The sequence below is a fragment of the Drosophila serrata genome, unplaced genomic scaffold (genome assembly GCF_035046125.1).
Source record: "Drosophila serrata isolate PLE 108 unplaced genomic scaffold, ASM3504612v1 contig_217, whole genome shotgun sequence".
Lineage (NCBI taxonomy): Eukaryota > Metazoa > Arthropoda > Insecta > Diptera > Drosophilidae > Drosophila > Drosophila serrata.
The window spans coordinates 2,556,923-2,575,866 of record NW_028257115.1 but is presented as its reverse complement, the minus strand read 5'-3'; the positions used below and the strand labels follow the sequence as shown (position 1 = coordinate 2,575,866).

At 41.0% G+C, this 18,944-nt stretch overlaps 2 protein-coding genes across 4 annotated transcripts; both read right to left on the bottom strand.

Annotated features, from left to right (window-relative positions):
- Window positions 1-4: 4 nt before the first annotated feature.
- Window positions 5-7,285, bottom strand: LOC110187179 (uncharacterized). 3 transcript variants are annotated; one of them, XM_020956581.2, is made up of 3 exons: window positions 7,041-7,285; window positions 2,200-2,738; window positions 5-1,432 (listed from the first exon to the last, which is right to left on the bottom strand). In XM_020956581.2, the coding sequence occupies exons 2-3, from the start codon at window positions 2,632-2,634 to the stop codon at window positions 1,073-1,075; spliced, it is 795 nt and encodes a 264-aa protein (XP_020812240.1). In that variant the 5' UTR covers window positions 2,635-2,738; window positions 7,041-7,285; the 3' UTR covers window positions 5-1,072. The 3 variants fall into 3 exon arrangements, with proteins under 3 accessions (XP_020812240.1, XP_086685827.1, XP_086685828.1); XM_086829701.1 differs by having other exon boundaries at window positions 6,915-7,245; XM_086829702.1 differs by lacking the exon at window positions 7,041-7,285 and adding an exon at window positions 3,601-4,792.
- Window positions 7,286-7,648: 363 nt separating this feature from the next.
- Window positions 7,649-18,934, bottom strand: Rh7 (G protein-coupled receptor family protein rhodopsin 7). The gene is made up of 4 exons (XM_086829699.1): window positions 17,580-18,934; window positions 11,214-11,753; window positions 10,514-10,839; window positions 7,649-10,264 (listed from the first exon to the last, which is right to left on the bottom strand). The coding sequence occupies exons 2-4, from the start codon at window positions 11,444-11,446 to the stop codon at window positions 9,369-9,371; spliced, it is 1,455 nt and encodes a 484-aa protein (XP_086685825.1). The 5' UTR covers window positions 11,447-11,753; window positions 17,580-18,934; the 3' UTR covers window positions 7,649-9,368.
- Window positions 18,935-18,944: the final 10 nt, after the last annotated feature.

The window sequence follows — 18,944 nt, the reverse complement described above, 5'->3', positions numbered from 1 at the left end:
GATATTCAGTCTCTTAAAGTTTATTCAATATAATTTTGTATACTAAAATATATATATATATATGTGTGTATGTATAAGTATATAGGCTATTCCAAATATTAATAATCTGCATGTTTTTGATTTCCTTTGTAAAGTTAATCGTAACAATATAGGTTAACGCTAATTTTGATTACTACGGTTTTTGGTTTGTTATTTTGTTTGCTGTCTTCTCTACTATATAGTATGTACTGGAATATCTTGTTGGTTTGCCATGAAGCACATGTATAAATAATATTGTTATTATCTAACAACAGTCTAAGTCACATGTAACTCGTTAAAGGTAATATAACACTGGGTGGGTTTGCACAATCCACAATCCATAATCTACAATCCATTATCCATAATCATTATTAAGTATACGCCTCGTTGTTCCATAACTAATCTACACGCGTGTGCATGTTCCCAGTGGACCAAAATACTATAGTAAAAAGAAAACTATCTCCAAATCTTCTAAAACTAAAATTGATTGCTAGAGATAGCATCAAAGGCTTAAAAACGATCCATTTTCAAATTGATTTTGGATCTCAAAAGACAGTCGTTGCTCGAATTTGATCCACTGGGTATATCGTTGTGTCTATGGGCTACACCCGTGTCTACTTGTATTCGTATTTTGGGACTCCCAAAGGATTGGATTTCACTACATTGTACCTAGGTTCAACTATGGGTCAACATCGGTCAACGTTTCTAAATGGAAGATTACTATTTGTCGTATTGATTATGTACCATGGTTAGCTGATAAGTACGTGTATCGATATGCTCGCCGTCGAGTCACTGCGTCCCCAAACAACAAAAACAGCTATCACAAATGGTAAATGAAAATACAAAAACACTACAGGAATACAGGATATTCCGCACTTACTGCCAGCAAGTGCCGCTATTGTCCACCACATATCATCAGAGCCCAGAGTTGCCCTTAGTTGTGCACGTTGCCGCTGGCCAGCATTCGGTAGCGGTTGAGCAGCTGCACCGCCGCGTCCTGCATGGGCTGGATCTTGCCATGCCGCGCCTCGTAGACGTCCAGCAGGATCCGCTCTCACAAAACCGTGCAGACGACAAAGAGCAGCGACACGAGGCACAGCATGGCCACAATATCCCGATGCAGTTTCCTGTCCCGATGGAATGGTCGCGTGGTATAACACTCACGACGCGCCTGTCGCAGCAGCCAAACGGGCACGAAAAGCTGCAGCAGATCCGGCACCATGAATCCTATGTCCCGGACTATCTGGTGGGCATATCCCTCGCCACGCACCACATTCATAAAGAACTGGTCAAAGCTGCTGGCCAGAATGTGCAGCAGGGCGATGCCAACGATGCAGAATACCTTCTTTGGGGTAACCACGTTAGTGGCGTTGGCCAGGTGCATCACCAGCACGGTGGAGAAAAGCTCGGTCACCTGGAAAGATAGGAAAAGCCTCTCTAAGTATTTAATTTTATTTAATTTTATTTTTTGACTCTAAATAGCAATTGCCATTTTTCTTGCTGCATAGGCTCTCTGTATATTTATAGCCACCAGCCATCAGTCCTTCCGTATTTTCCAATTTTCCGGACCTCCCTCTCCCGCACTCGCTCATTAACGGGGCTAAACTTTTAAGTTTAAACTTTGGTTGGATGGATGGATTTGCTCTTGAAACTTACTACCCTGCCGTGCTTCTATTTCCATGACCAGAGCTATGTATATAGCTATCTGGCCAACTAGGATTGGACGGTCTAGTGCGGGACAAGTGCGAAAATTGTGCGGGAAAGTGTTCGAATTGAAGCGCATATTGTGCAAGTTTGGAGCGCCCTCGCGCAGGACGAACTTTGCCAATAAATTATAGATGGCCCTAACTGGTTTAGGGCACATATGACGGCACGTTGCTGCGATATTTGACTTTGACTTGTAAGTTTTAGGTTGCATGTTAAGAGTTACACATGCGAAAACATTAGCATAATAATATTAATACTTAAATCTAACCGAATGGTATTTAATATAATTTTGAAGCAAAAATTCTCCCTCTAATGCTTTAAATAAAAGTTTATTTCATTAATTTTAATGAGATAAGTAAGCTTGCTTCAGTAGCCTTTAAGTTTTACCAACTATTATAAAGAAACCTCTCTCTCAGGACATATAATTTATTCCCTTTAAGCTATTTTCTTTCAGTATATTGGCTGTCCACTCACCGTAAAGAAGAGCTGGTGATTCCACTGATTGTAGTAGTCATCGTTGTAGTAGTTGATGTACGCCCACCAGGCATAGTAGTGCGAGAAGATGGATAGCAGGAAGAGCAGGAGCATCGAGTACCGCACCCGCTGCTGCAGGATCAGGGCGATTAGCCGCTTGATGCACTCGTAGAGGGCAATCACGGCGAACACGGTCAGGATCCACATCTTAAAGCTGTTGGGAGTGGCGTTGAAGTACATATGCTTGTAGGCGGCCACTCCGGACTCGTAGGGTCCCTTGAAAACGGTGTCCCAACAGGAGCAGGTGCAGAAGTGCCTGTCCACGTAGCGGGCATAGTTCTCCCAGAAGTACCACAAGATGACGATGTGGGCCGGCGGTATGAGGGCGGGGGCCAGCGAGCCGCAGGCAGTGGGCAGCCATGTAATGTCGAACATCTTACAAATACTGATAAGGATACTCCGATAATGATATGTCGTTTGCTCGCTTCGTGCTTGTATTTCTTTCTATTTTTAAAATTCGCCAATCATCACGTTCCAGTCTGAAAAGGGAGAAATAGAAAAATGCCAGTTGGGCAATAATTTAATAAGGTCATAAACAATTTTAATTGAGTATTCCAAGTAAATAAGCTTATGAGTGAAAAAGGTAATATGCAAATGAAAGCAAAAATGGCCATAAACAGGTCAGGATGCACAATTAAATGACATTTTTAATGAGCCAGCGAAACAATTTGCAAGTTTCAATAATAGACCTCAAGTTGATTAACAATTTTATCGCTTGACAATACTAACCTACACCAAGTAATATATATCATTGCTTACTATACAGCATATAGTATTTAATCTTAATATCAATAACATTTTTATAGTGAAAATGGTAACTAATATATGTGATTCCCCCCTACAAGATATCAATAAAGCAGAGAATTTTACACCTCTCTGTGTGACATTGTTTAATTTATTGACCAATTAAGGGTCATTAGTAATCAAGTAAATTATTCCAACTTATTAAACCGTAAAACAATTAACAAAGTAATGGATTTTCCACCAAAACGGACATTGCATTGTCCCCGTAAAATATTCATCATTAAAATACATGTGATTTTAGTATAAATTAATCAAATTATTCTTTGTCATCAAATTAATATTCATTGTAAATCGGTTGTATTTATATGTTAGAGTTAGGTCACGTGAATAATTTGCATCTTTTGATACTCACAAAAGAAGCTTTCATCATTTATCATCATTTCCCCCCGCCAATTGTGTAATTATCTCCAAGTGCGGATGGAAAATATTTGTTATGCAATAGATACAACAAAGACTAAACAAAATCCCATCAAAAGTATTGAGTAAACAATAAATGCAATTTTTCTCGAACCTTAGAAATCACTTGAAATGAATTACCATTGAAAAGGAAATGTTTGGCCGATCGGTTCTCGACATCTTTATAAATATTTCAATATTTTTCGTTTTGAGCCAACTACATGGTATTTTTGTTTTCTACAGTTATGAAAATAAACAAAACGATGGCCAGAAAATATATTCCGCACTCTTGGCAGTGCAACACGGCCGAGTGTTTTTTATTTAAATTAAACCAGAGAAGGCCTGCCAGTTGACGCATTGCCATGGCTCTTCGTGGATTCGCACGTAAATTTGCATGCAACTGTGAATGCAACTGCAGCACCGGCGAGTGACCGACTGAATGTCATCCCATCCACGGGCACACTTGTGTGCCCAAAAATGATGCAATTATAAATTCATGTGCTGCAGGAAGGGGGGCCAAGGGGTGGATGGGCCTACTCTACGCACGGTGAATGGCATTCCAAGCGGTGGCACGGCTGCCAAAAAAGAAAAGAAAATCGAAAAGCAAAGCGAACGGTCATTAGTGCGGACACGAAACCGGCCTCTCAATGGGCATCTGAATGGGTACGACGGGAATGGGAATATTCTGGTATGGCGTTGCCTCTGGGAAAGCCACCAACTGCAAATAAGACAACAATGATCGGTGCCAGCAACAAATAAGGACGAATTTCGGAACCAAAGCTGGGAATACCCTTGCCGAATCCTGTTTAACCTGTCAGGATAATTGGGAAATTATAAAATACGGCCTGTAGAAAGTCTGAGAACCTTTCTTGTTCCGTTGACAATATTATAAATCAATAGATGTTCTTTAATAAGCTGTGATACAATAGATTTCCTATGGTATAATATTCTATATGAAGATATAGGTATACCTATGCTTCCGAATACTAACAATACCCCCTAGAAAGGGTGCTAGTACAGCAAATGTACAAGTGTATTTCGGTCTGTTCCTGTTTAACTTTTCAGGATAATTGGAAAATTATAAAACACGGCCTGTAGAAAGTCTGAGAACCTTTACTTGTTCCGTTGACAATATTATAAATCAATAGATGTTCTTTAATAAACTGTGATACAATAGATTTCATATGGTATAATATTCTATATGAAGATATAGGTATATCACGCTTCCGAATACTAATAATACCCCCTAGAAAGGGTGCTAGTACAGCAAATGTACAAGTGTATTTCGGTCTGTTCGGCTGCCCCTCAACTTAATTAAAACATCGCCCTGCAAGGTGCAGCTGCCAGCGGAAAACTATTTCGATTTGTTTTGATTGCCGCTGGTGTTCGGCTCTTAGACTTGTTCTTGTTGCGCCACATCGCCCTATAAAAACCAGCCAAGCCGAGCCAAATCAACACAGAAAACAATAAAACACCGCCAAATGGAAACGAACGTTTACAATTGACGTCACGCTGGAAATCATGAACATTGGTACCGAAAACTTAGCTGAGCATAAGATTCAACCCATTGCAGCATATGCGATATGAATTTCAAATCGAGAACGGAACATTGGAGAAATCGTATAAACAATACCCAGAGCTCTCTGCCACTGAAGTAGAATTAATGCAGGTCCATTTCTACTCCAAAAATGACCCACAAAATGTAATACAGAGTCAGAGGAGGAATCGATGATGTGAGGAAGACCCCTAATTTGTCAAAGGCACAGCAGCTCATGCGGAAGGAGCTAACTTTCAGTTCCTATTAAATCAATCTGCATTTGGGTCAGGACAGGCAAGGACACAACGAATTAAATTTATTCAGCGGGGGAATTCATTTCCACTCAAGTTCCTGAAAGTTTACCATTATTTCTTGTTTAAATTTATTTGTACAGCTGCAAGTGGTTTATGAATCCAAATTGTAATTCATTTATTGGTAAAGTTTAAATTTTATGCGATGCAATGGAAGGAAAAATAAATGTTATTGTAAACTAAAATGTTCTAGGAAATGTATATATTAATTAATATATATTAATTCAATACAACTCTCTGACTGAGAGTTACTTAAACTTGAGCCTTTACAACATGAGTAAACATATGTTTGAAAAGTGAAGGAAACACTTGCTACTCAGTCGGAGTATTATCCCGGATAGTTCCCCCTAACGAATCGCGTGCACAGTCGTCTGAAAGACTGTGTGTGTAAACAACACCTCAGGCAATGGGAACAACAATAAAAACAACAACAAGAGCACTAGGACAAAACAAGGAGCACAACAACCACATCAACTCGACATTGGTGTGAGTGACGGTAAAGCTGTCAACAGCCGTCGCGTCGTCACTTGAGCTGCATTGTTGTACAAGTATTTGTCGCACGGGCAACGCGTCGTATGAGTAATGTGTGAGTGACGGCGTAGATTGGTGTGTTTGGGATGGGAACTGGGAATGGGAGTATGGAAATTGGAGGCGGGAAATCCCTCCCGCCAGGCGAGACGAGGCGAGTCCGTGCAGTCGAGTGGCCTTCTTTTGCATGCTCATTTGTGTCCCTTTCAATTGTCATTCGGGTTGCTTTTTCGTTGCTGGCATTTGGTTGGAGTATCCAGAGTACGCCAGACACTTTGTCTGCGAGTCGTGAGAGAGTCGTAAGAGTTATGGAAATGAGATCCGGATTGGGTCTGAGGAATAAATTTCAGTCAGACACACACATGACCCTAATAGCCTGTGCAATCGTTGCAGGTGATAAACGAACTAGCGATGAGCATGCAAGCAAGTCGATGGCTGTTAACACGCGACACTTAAACTCGAACTCGAACTCGTGCTCGTATCTCCGTGGATACATAAACACATGAGCATATACACGAGCATTAATAATGCACAGTGAGAAAACAGGCACTAGAATCAAGGTAATAAGCTTGATTAAGTAAGATGTCTTCTGTCAAATAAAAAGGTAACTACTAAGATCTTTGCCTTAACTTTCTCCAGAGAATGTAATTTTAGTGTTTAAGGTTTATTTCTTTTGTAACTGTCACTTTCCTCATTTAATATTCAATATTTCTAATTCTCTTAAAATATTTGTCTCAGTGTCTGCCACTTTCGGGAGTGTACATATCTTTAAACCTCCCCATAAACGATGTGGGCGTCTGGCTGGCTTTGCACTGAGATAAATCGCCAGCAATAACATTGCCTATATGACGTTTGTTTAGTCAATATTTGGTTGGGCATCCGGCTGGGTACAAATATAATCAAATCGAACGAAATGCAATTACAACCACACACAAACACACAGACACAGATGGAGGAGCACCATTATAAATAGAGCCGCAAGAGGAGTTTCCGGTGCGGTTATAAAAAAAAGAAAACGTGGAAAATCGAAATACAATTAGGCGAAGCCCCTAGAATGTGTACATAAAAGCGAACCGAACCTAATGCGCGGCAGTTGGGAGTTACTTGGGCTGGGTTGGATTCGCTTCGCTTCCCCGGGATGCTGTCCCTAATGCCGTTCCTTTCCCCTTATTACACCGGCTTCCCTGCGTTCTTCCTCGCCTTACCGGGCAGCGGGAAATTCACTTTTCCACAATATGTATACGGCTTATATACACAGCTTTGTTTAAACAAATCGGTTTGGGTGTTTATTTTGTTTGGAAAAGAAGAAAAAAAGAGAAGACTTTGTGGGAACAACAACCGCGGGCAGGTCGTGAAAAACGCGACTGAAATTATTTGTTATGCTGCGTGTGAAATTTCTGCTCTTGTCTTTGGCAGCCGGCGCCGGCGTCGTTGTCTGGCCAATGTTTTCTAACAAGAAAATAGGGGGAAAGCTCTCAGCTGATGAGAGTTTTCCTTGCTGTCTCGCCAGCCGTATGTGTATGTCGCGCACTGTAGCCGGCAAATGCTCTCTCACTAGTTCTCTCTCTCTTCGCTGCACTCTCTCGGCGGTAAGGTGCGCTGAAAATACTGGGAAATGCATGCGGCTTCTTGGGCAGCACATTAAGTATACGCACCGTGGCCGCTCATTGCATTATCAGCTGCAATGGACTCACGTGGATCATTCACACACATACAATATAAATTGCATTTTATATACTTACATCGAAACTATTCTGTGCACCTGTTGTTGGTTCTTATTAATATATATTTTCCGACTTAAAACACCGAATGGTTTGTAGTTTTTCTAATTTTCGCACATTTATTTTGAGCTGTTGGGCTTTGTCTTTGTTTTTGTTTGTTTTATAACATTACCACAAATACAAAAACATACGTACATACTTGTCAAACAATTACTGAGTTAAACTAATTGAAATACAAGCAGCTTAAGTGAAACACATACAATGCACACAGAAACTTGCTGTCAAAGTGCATCTTAAATATGCTAATTAAATGGTTTCCCCCCGCTTCGCGCTGTTGTTTTCCCCTCCCTCCCCCTTGTTTTGATATTTTTCTGCAATTTTATTTTGAGCACAATTGCAAACAGCAGAGGCCATTGTTCGTTCACATAGCGAAGGAAGTACATAAGTTTTGTCCCAACAATGGCTTAAATTTGTAGTCTAGTAATTAAAATGCTGGCCGAGACTTATTCATCTGCCGCTGTCATTGTTCTCGGCGGGCCCATTGTGACCAGATATCCCCGATATACTATATACTATACACGGATATACATATGTACATATATAAAATGATACGGCTAGGTAAGTGTATCAAGTATCAAGAGTATAAATTCGTTATATATCGCTCCACTGGCATTATCCATTTAGCCATTATCCTTACAGGTACAAGTACTCGATGACTTTATCAAAGTCGTGTTTTGCTTAGCTCGGCTTTAGAGTAGACATTGTATACAATCTAAAGTAATACCTATAAGATACACAGAACCATTTCGGGTAGACATTGAGATGTAAACGCAATTATTTTAATTTATCCAACATTTACAATAGCCTGGAATAATCTTTATTCGGTGTAAGCTGCCATCACAATACTATTGAAGTACAAGGAGCCCGCAATTCGTTTGATTGTGTTTTCCCCATTATTCAGATACAATGGAAGCAATCTGCGAATGCCATTCGAGTGTGCCTAGATCTGGTTGACTTTCCCTGAAATTATGTATAATTTTCCTATCGAATAACCCTGCTGGTCTCCAAATCCCGCACTCCACTCGTTCTTTGTACTAATTTTGACCCTGCTAGGCCTACGGATAATTGGCCTCCCATTAAACCACATGTCACATGTATCGACAATTCGTTCTCTCATCTCTCTGCCTAAACATCCTGTAAGCTCATTATATATATGTTTACTATCACTAGTGTGGTCTCCATGTCCTTGTCCAACTGCTTCATCTCTGTGTATTATTTTCATTTCCATTGAAGGTTCTTCAATGGCACTGTATTCAGCCCCTGAACAATGCCATTGGTCATCTGTTATTAGAGAGTGGAATCACTTTGCCCCAGTCCCAGTGTCTGATTTCGGTTGTCTGGCTTACCAAGTACTATTTTGTTGGCTTAGTTCAACAATAAAGACCCTATTACATTGCATCTCATAATTAGTAAGTAGTCTCATACATAATTTACCAAATTAATGAGAATGTTTCACAGAAAGGTTATTTGGCAAACAGGATTTAAAAGGGTTTTACATTACATTATTTGGTAACATGTAATTACTTCTGGGGAGTACTTTTAATTTTTTAAAATTATATTGAATAATGGATCAAATTAAAAGCCTTGATTGTATTTATAGAACATTTTCAGCTAAGCAACATGATGGGCAATTATTACAAATAAATAAAATGTAAAGGAATACATAAATGTAACCCTTAGCTCCGGTCCACTCTATGGCATTTTTAGTTCCTAAAAAGTAATTAAAGGTCTCCTTGTTTTTCAGCAGCCTCTTCAAAACTTACTCTGCTCCATGACACTGCTCACCGAATTGTTGATCTCGGCCACCACAACGATCTCCTCGTTCTCCTCCGTCTCCTCGGGCACCATCATCAGGTTGTTGTTCATCAAGTAGGTCTCCATGCGATGATCACCCTCACCTGCGGCACCACCCGTGGTCGAAGTGCGTAGCCTGTGGGTGAAGGAAGACCTCGATCGGGTCATGTATGATGATCTGGTGGTGGAAACTCTTCTGAGGATGCCGCGACCATAGAAAAGCATTCGCACTTCTACACGAAACCGAGGATGAGTAGCTGCGTACAGGTACGGGTCCACGCAGGCAGCCGTCTTGCAAAAGAGTGCCGGTATCATAGATCCCAGGGGGGTTATGTGCCGCTCCAGACCAAAGACACCCATCATAGCAACAATAGCGTAGGGTGACCACGCAAGGAACCACAATCCTATAATGGCCGCCACAATGAAGGCCAGCTTCTGCTCTGTCTTGGCCTTATCCTTGTTCGACTGAATTCGGCTGGCCGTGAAGACCACCTTCAGGATGTAGAAGTAGGAGTAAACGATGGTGGTCAGTGGGATGGCGTAAGCTGCTACGAAAAACAACGCCATAAAGATGCGGGCCGGCGTCTCCTTGTTCAAGTAGTCAAAGCTGCAGGTAGTTAGGAAACCTTCGGGCACATAAACCGACAGACCGATGTCCAGAGCCGGCATCACGGCGAACAGGAAGCTGTAGCACCAGATCAGCAGGATAATCAGGTAGGAGCGCAGGCGGGAGCAGCGTCTCAGAGGTTGCAGTGGATGCACCACCACATTGTACCGGTCCAAAGCGATGGCGGTGAGTGTTCCAATGGCGCAGGTGCCACTCAGACCGCCAACAAATCCGTACAGGCGGCAGGCTACGGGTAAGAGATTCAGTTAGTTTTGATTTTGCCATCTCCATTTTTGATTTTTAAAGCACGATGCAGAGTGAAAAATTACAATTACTGCCAAGTAAGCTTACAAAAATTTTAAATACTAGTGCTTTAGACTTTTAAGAAGCAAATTTGGTTAATAAATAAGATTTGTATCCTTCTTATTTATGACTCTTACAACAAGATATGCTTCTTTCCTCTAGTGCACCCCAGACTGAAGGGTTGGCCACTCACCTGCATCTCCCAGGGCCGGTCCCTCCTTGATGTTGTTGTATATGGCAATCGGGCATTTGATGAGCATCAGAAAGTCACAGATGGCCAGGTTCATCACCAGAATATTGGCCGGAGTTCGCAGCGATTTGCGATTGGCGAACATGAAGATGACGAATGCATTGCCCACGCATCCCACCACCGAGATCAGGCAGTACAAGGCGGCCATTACCAGAAAAGTGCTCGAACGCGGTGGCTCGAATTGCAGCCAAAAAGGATTCACCTTCGCTATGTAGCTCAGATCGTATTTGTCACGGTAGTGGATGTAGCCAGGATATGAACTGTAATTACTGCAGCAAAGGTTTAATTAATGGTTGTAGGTATAACTTTATCTACTTTATCTACACAGTGCGTATACTTAATATTTGGCTTGCTTTCATATTTAAATGATAAATTGAATATGTATATTTCGATGTATTCATTTCCAATTATGTATAAATCTATACTAAATGCTATTCAAATAGTTCTAAGCCACACCCATAACCCTCCCCTTTCCAGTCACTTTGAGCGCATTATGAATTCTAAGCAAGTTAGTTGAATATGCAACCACTAGAAAATTAAGCAGAGCTTATCGCGATGACTTGTGGAGGTTGTCAGGGGCATGAGAATGTGCGTTATCTGGGGATGTGGGCATGGGAACCAACCCCCTTGCATAACCCCTTACCTCAGTGCCGTTGAGACGCTGTCATTCACGTGCTTGTCGTGGTCTTTACCCACATTCACCGCCGTGGAGGCCGTCGAGGTGGTCCCAGCCGCCGTGGCTGTGCTGGCCGTGCTGCCGTCGCTCGAGTTGGCCAGAATCTCGGAGAGGGAAAGGGCTCCGGTTAGCCAAAAGCTGCTGCTGCCAGCCGCATCCGTCGTCAGTGTGGGCAGGGTCGACAGGATGATGGTATCCATGTCTGCGCTTTGGTGTTTTTTTTTTTGTTTTCTTTTGGGTCCAAACCAAAGTTTAGGAGCTTCCAATCCAAACGGCAACTGGAACGTGCCCGCAGAGGTGGACGCGTAAAGTGCGCTTATTTGCTGGCCGCATTTGGCAAGGATGCGGTGTGTTGCCACCGCAGGGATCCTGTCAGAGGTGCAAGAGCAGGAGCTATAGCTGGTAGTTGTGGTGGTGATGCTGCGGAGATGCTGCCGTGGTCACGAACCATTTTCCGTGTAACCAACGCCAACGGGGTTAGCTGCAATTAGCCTGTCGCCAGTGACCCTAAAGTGAAGACAGATAAAAACGACAGATTAGTTTAATCGATTTCCAGTGTTTAATTAACCGCATTCGGGTTAAGTAGTGTTTCTACGCCAATTTAATCACAATTCGTGTGTCCCAATTTTGGCTTAAATCTTGTCTTGACCTTGAATTTGGCTTGGATGCAGGGACTTATTATTTAAAGTCTCAAAATGTGGCCTCGAAATAAGTCAATGGCAATTGGAAAGGTACAACAAATTAAGCAATAAGACTAAATAGGTAAATGCAGACTTAAAGATATACAATTTTTGTTACATTCATTCCTTAACATCCCTTAATTAAAAACTACTTTAAGAGCAAAAAATATTACACAAATTAAGTTCAAAGTATCTGTGGGGTTTTTGGAATGCAGAAGTTATTTAAGCATCGCAAAAGCAATAAACTTGGGTCAAGTTTTTTTTAGGAAAGCCACTGGAATGCAGAAGGTGGATGCCCCAGGTGGCAGTTATTAAAAGCAGCGTGAAACCAATAACATTGTGTTAACTCCGGGATTATAGTTAAGAAAAATTACAAACTTTACTTTTCATAAAAAAGTTTTTAATGTATTTTCTTATTTTAAAGCTCAAGATGGGCTCTTTATATCAATTTGGGTAAATCCTTTGAGAGGATGAATATATTTTGGCACATCATGTTTTGTTAACAACTGTAACCGAGGCATTCTGGTTTGCGGAAATGCCCAACCTTTGGACCTGGACTAGAAAATCAATTAACACCTGCTTGCTCAGGATGCCTGAGGTCAGTTCGGATGATTACTTACGAGCACTTGTATTATGTAAATCCCGAGGAAAATGTATTTTGTTGGGGAAACTTAATTGCTTATTAAATAACTGCCCGGCCCGGCCACGTGAGCCTTGAGGCAGGCATCCGAGGATTCGAGTTCCTGCCGCAAGTGCTTTTCAACTGAAACTTAAACACGAACTTCTCTGGGCCCGGGAAGAGGAACCTGAGCATAAACAGCACTTGGCGGCAGCCGTTGAGGCCAAAGACAAATTCCAAGCTCAAAACTTTTCGCCCAGCAGCAGCGGCAGCAAACTGCAGTGCGTCCCAAGAACAACTTGAATGTCTGGGAACAACTACAAGTGACCCATGACCCGACCCATTCCGCTCAAGCGTTTGCTTATTATATTTACAACTCTCGTTGGGAACAACCCAACAAAGTCGGAGACGGGGGACAGCGACAGCGAAAACTCTGCCTTTTGTGCGAGATCCGCTGGAAAATATTTAGTTCCGCTTTGAAATTGGCGTAGTTTTCCCGTTGGCCTTTATGGCATTTAAATGGCACTAATTGGCCAATTGAATTTTGTCTTTGGGTAGTACTAGTTTTTGTTTTGGCCTTTTGTTCCCTCGAAATCGAATGCCCTGCCCCTTTTTTGGGTGGCTAAAAGCTGTGGCATTGGCAATTAATCACTCAGAAAGGATATGGAAAATGGTCCCTGTTTTCGTTCTCCATGAGAATCTGTACGCATGGCAGTGGTAGTCAAACAGCTTACGCTGTTCCCTGTCAGTTAATTTGAAATGTGCACAGACTGCTTTTGAATGCTCGTTAGATGTGCCCAGTTACAGGACTCGCAGTTCTCAGATGCTGCACTTTTCTGGGAAATCTACCAACAAAGGCAAAGGAATTGGAAGTCAAAGAATCCCATTGGGCAAGATTCTATTCATGTGCTGCTTGATTTACAATGATTTTATTCACGGCAATCTGGTTTTGAAACGATGACCATTCAGCGAACATTGAATTTTTTGCCAAGTATTTATTTATTGGAAGTATATGTTATATAGGACACTGAATATTCAATTTAAGTCAGCAAATGATAAAATGAACATTGTTTCATTGCTTTTGTTTTGTTATGAAAAATTGTTTACTTATTTTTACAGATGGTATACAATTTATATTACCCAGATCGCGGCAAGACAAAGATGAAATTTCTCTGTTGTTTAAAAAATACAACATTTATGTTGGCATTAAATGCGCATTCTGTTTTTCTCCTTCGTACAGGATTCTTTTTGGTCAGTCATGCGTGTTCACGTTAAGGACTTGTTTTCATCTACTCGAACTTAATGAAAGGTTTTATTTAACAGATTTTAAACAAGTGCCTGGGCACTGGAGCATAACCTGTTGAATGTCAAGTATTTGCATCTGTCTGCTTTTTTCCCATTTACAAAGCCGATTATAAATGTTAAACCAACCCACTACACACAAAGATACTATAAAAATGTATTTTAGAAATGCAAAAATGGAAATAAAAGTTGCATCGTTCACACATTTTAAAGATGCAAAAATGTAAATAAAAGTTACGTTGGGATTTAAAAAAGAAATTCAAATCAATTTCCGGTCATAGCTAATTCTTAGCTTTGTGCTATGAATATTTATAAATAAATAATAGGTTGTTATTTTTAGAAAAGCATTCTCTACTTAAATTATCCCGCTAACAAAGCAATTTGCTGTCGCGTAACGTTCTTTTTTATTAGTTAAACATTTCTATTCAGGAGCTTCAAAGGAATCAACTGAGGTCCCTGGGCATTCTCTGGGTCCTCGAGAAATTGTGCAAGCTGGCGTGACTTGTTTGGGCCCATTCGACAGTCATTCGATTAGACCAAGTTCCTTTGGTGGCCAGGGCCACGCTGCTGCAGATTATCCACTCATATCAGGCGCTTTTGGTGCACTAAACAAAAGCGGAACCATCACTTAGGCGCACACTCTTTCATGGCGGATATGCGCCATTTTGGCTGGATGCACAAGCCCCTCGTGCCGGCTTTTGCCAAATGCATTGCGTCCTTTATTTTTCCGCCACAATTTTCATCCTCACTCGCAATTTAATTATGAGTGGAAATGGTTTAAAGTGTTCAGTCCTTTTCCCGTGCCGTGCGGTTTTGTTTCGTCCTCCGGCAACTGGGACCGCGAAATGATTGCACGGAAGCAATTATTCAGCCACTTGCTGAAAAGGCTGCAAATCGCTAACAAGCAAAGCAAAAGAGCAAGACAATAATTTATTTAAATTAAGCTGCCACTATTATTGCATTGCTTAAAGGGAGGGAATAACATTACAAAACTGAGCTATTTTGTTTAAACGCTGAGTCCTTCATTGTACCGGGAGCTATCCTTGGGTATTATTTTAAGCGGTTATTATTTTAGGAATAGCCTTGCTGTAGATTTAATTGCTTGCTTACCCCAAAACCCCACATAAAATATATTTTAGGTCAAGCATTTCAGTACCAGAGTTTCATAAAAAACTTATTTAATAATATAATAAGAATATAAAATCTCTAAAGCCAGCTAGTTTTCCCTTCAACATTTCGGATCGTTAACGTATTTGATTGAAAATTATATGCCCTTTGAAATGTCTTTAGCTCGCGTTGTGGAGCACGCTTTAATGCCTTCAAAAGCACAAAATCACGTTCATCCCTAAGCGATTGAAGCCATATTTTTATAAAATCAAATTTTTGCCAGAGTTAGCAACAGCTAAGCCACGCATCCAAGTCACATGTGTCCGGATCAGACGTGTAATGTGTTGAATATCCTGGATGCAAAGGGTTGTCCCAGCTGCAGGGATATAGCCACCAGCTGATTCACGGACATGGAGTCAAGGCGACATTCAGGATTTAGGAGTAGGTAAATCCAAGTCGAGCCAGTTTTCAATGATGTTTTTCTTTTTTTTTCTTATATATATATATATATTTTTTTTTTGTGCCCTGGGATCCCATGACCCCCATGGGTATATTGATTTATGCTCGCGCCAGTTTTCATTTCACAATTTTCACTTATGTATGGCAGTTTATTGCAGTCCTCATCTGCAGTCAGGCTCGGCATTTTCCCCAGCCCCCATTCACACATTCCCTTGGATATAGCCACATCCTTATTTATCCCCACCGATTCCCCTGCTGCACGTGCCTTGGTTGGGGCTGGTTATTCTAAATGCAATGTTTGCGGCCCAAGGCTGCGACAAAACTGAAAAGTTCTGTGCCGCCGCCATCATCAACAGGCTCTTAAATGCCTAAACATGCACGGAGAACGAACAATGGTAAATTTAATAAGTTGGGTATAAATAAAATAATTAAGATATATTTGCATAAAATGAGAGATGTCTCCTTAATATTTTATAATTGTATATAAAGTATTTTAGATATACGATCTTTTTTTCTAAGGTTAGTGCCTTATTGAGTGGTAAGGGTATCGTTTTATTAGCTTTAAAATACCTTTAAAATGTGTTTAGCAAATCGTTAACATTTTCCTTCAGTGCAAGTGTGATGAATACTAATGCTGATGACTAGAAAAACTTAGATAGCGAGGGGGCACGTAGCTGAAACTGTGATTTGTGCCGCATTAGAGGATGTCAAGTATTTAATCTGCTTGGAATTAAGCCACGGCACCTTTAAGATGCGGATTCCCATTGTGACCGGCCGGCGAACCGTCGTCACTGAGTCAGCTGGCAGAACCGGCCCAGAATGTAGGCAAAACAGTCAAGTGCACTTAACGTTGCATATGGTGATGGTGGAGGTTGGACCAAGTGCAGCAAAAATGAAGGAATGGGTAGGAGCCGAGCAAACCAAAGAGCTATCTCCGAGGCCAACTGAACTCTCGAGAACTCGCCCCCAAGACATGCGGCTGTCTTCGTCCACTGAAGACCACTTCATGGAATGCTGGAGATGCCGGGTCTTATTTGCTTGGCAAGTGCTCCAAGGAATGCCGCCACTCAGGTGTGTCGGCCAAACAAAAGAGGGCCCAAAACCGAAAAGAAATCAGTCGAAAGGACTCTGATAGCCGGTAAGAGAGCAGCCCAGGCCAGACCGGAGCCTGCACTTGTCCATTAATTCCCCAGGTAGACAGTGGGGGCCACTTTCACAGCCACTTCCAATTTCTGCCATTAGGATGCCGCTCTAGAAAAGCTGCTTAGTGCCGGATTGTCGGCTAAGGCGTTTTATTTGATTATTTTTCTGCTAATAAGAATAAGTAAACAATCTGAGAGGACCTCCATCACCTTAAGACAAATTGAGTAAACAATGCCGTCCATTGTTGAATGAGGAGGATTAAAAAGAAAATAATATTTTCCATGACAATTTAAAACCTTTAGAGAGTTTAAATTACTTACAACACATTACTGTACGCTTTGAGGACAGCTAAGTTGTGAATTGCAAATTAAATACAGCTTTATTATACAAAGAAATAGGAACTAAATTCCACTAAGGCCACAGACTGTCTAAAAATAAAATAAATGCCCTTGGGCAAGAAATTTTATGGAAAACTTTCCGCTGTAAATATTTACTAAATTTTCCTTTGAATTAAATATAAAAGCAACGCTTTTTGACGTCTGGTAATAAACTGGAAATTAATTAAATGTGACATTTGGTCCAGCTTTTGTGTCAAAGTTTGACTTACATAATTTACACAATTTATTCGCCATTCAAAAGTATTTGATGTTTTTAGTTAAACATTTCGTTTTGGCACAGGATTTGAAAGAGGACTGATTTGTGATTTCTGTTTGGATGTTAAATGCGGGTTACGACAGCTTAATTTGCAATTCGGATCGATGATTGAACTTTAGTTTGTATTGAATAAAACATATCAAATGCCAATGCTCGCTGGGAGCTTGAGGATTGATAATGCTCTTGTAATTGTGAGGAGCGTCAACAAAAGTAAATAGCCAAAATGTTCGAAGGCAAATACAGTTTGGAAACAAATTCCAAGTTAAACAAATGCGATCAAAGAACTCAAGCTGTTTGCATAAATGTGAGGAATATGTAAATTGAAATCGGAAAATAGACATATATAAAAAGGACGAGTGATGCGCTCACCTGCTGTGATTATTGAGTTATTTTTGTTTTCGCCAACTTAAAAAGTTTACAATGCTTATTTTTCGCTTGTACGCTGCCCAGTGCAACTTTTATTCAACTCCAATTGTGTCCTTTTCAACTGGGACTGGAACTTCTTTTGGTTCTGTGAAAAGCTGAATCTTTACAAAGTTCACTTTGCAGTTTGTCATCGGACAGGTCCGAAGTTGGCAATTGCCAAATGGCGCCAAACGGACTCGGAACTTAAACTTGAGTTTCGGCGATTACCCGAAAAAGTTATACTCGTGAATTTATAAGCGGCTTTGTTTCTTCCTTTGATAGCTTTGGGGCTTTTACGCGCGATACTAGTGGTATTACATTGTTGACACACGGCGTATACGCAATTTTTAATTAAACCGCCAATACCGCAGCTAGGGGATTGCAGTCTCCGATGTCCCGAATATTCCCAGAGCTGCAAGCTAACTGACTGAGGACTCGCGTACGACTGAGCCCCAGAAGGCAGCAGCTGGTGTTTTTATCAATGAAAATTGTTGCTTGTCGGCGGCATCCTTTTCCGAGCGGAGGATGGAAAATCACCAAAGAGAAATGCGACAAGCGAGCAGGCGCGAAAGAGAAAGTTCCTTGGTCTCTCTTAAGTCATGCAGCCTGTGGTTATCCCTGTTAACCTGGCCTGATGCCTCATATTTGCCAAGGCTTTTCAGATTTCATTATTGCCACTTGTGTGTTGTTCTTGAACTCTCGCCCGACGATGCCTGTATCTTTGTATCTGCATCCGAGTAACTAGCACCTGGTTAGTCATTGGCTTTTTGGAGTCGGTTTTCTGATAGGTTTTGTTTCCGGCTGCTGAGGGGGGTTCATTGATAAGAGGCGTTATAGACCAGGGGGCAGGACCCTGTTGAGGTTGCAGGTGTGCGTGCCTAAAGAGCCGCAACCCAGCAGAGCAGCTTTTAATTTAATATGCTCAACAATGCAATAAAGTTTATGGGTAACCGGTTTGCATAGCAGCATGAAATATGGACTTTTGTGAAACTTTTTAAACATAAATTTTGTATTTAGTAATTAAAAAATACCTATAGATGATGGAGGAATTGATTTGAGCCTTGGATTTGTTTAGAAAATTTAAGAAAATTAATTAGTTGTATACAATATATGCCTAGTATAATAAGTAGATTGATTATAAAAATAATATAATCAAATATCAGACCTTAAGTCTACTCTTAATATATTTTTAGTTTAAGATCAATAAATCTGTTTAAGCCAGCGCATAAACGCCTTGACTTATGATTGTTTGAGGAATTTATGCGGTTGACTGCGGCGCGAAATAGTTTAGTTCGAGCGGCTATGACAAACTGGCAGCATTTTTCCGGG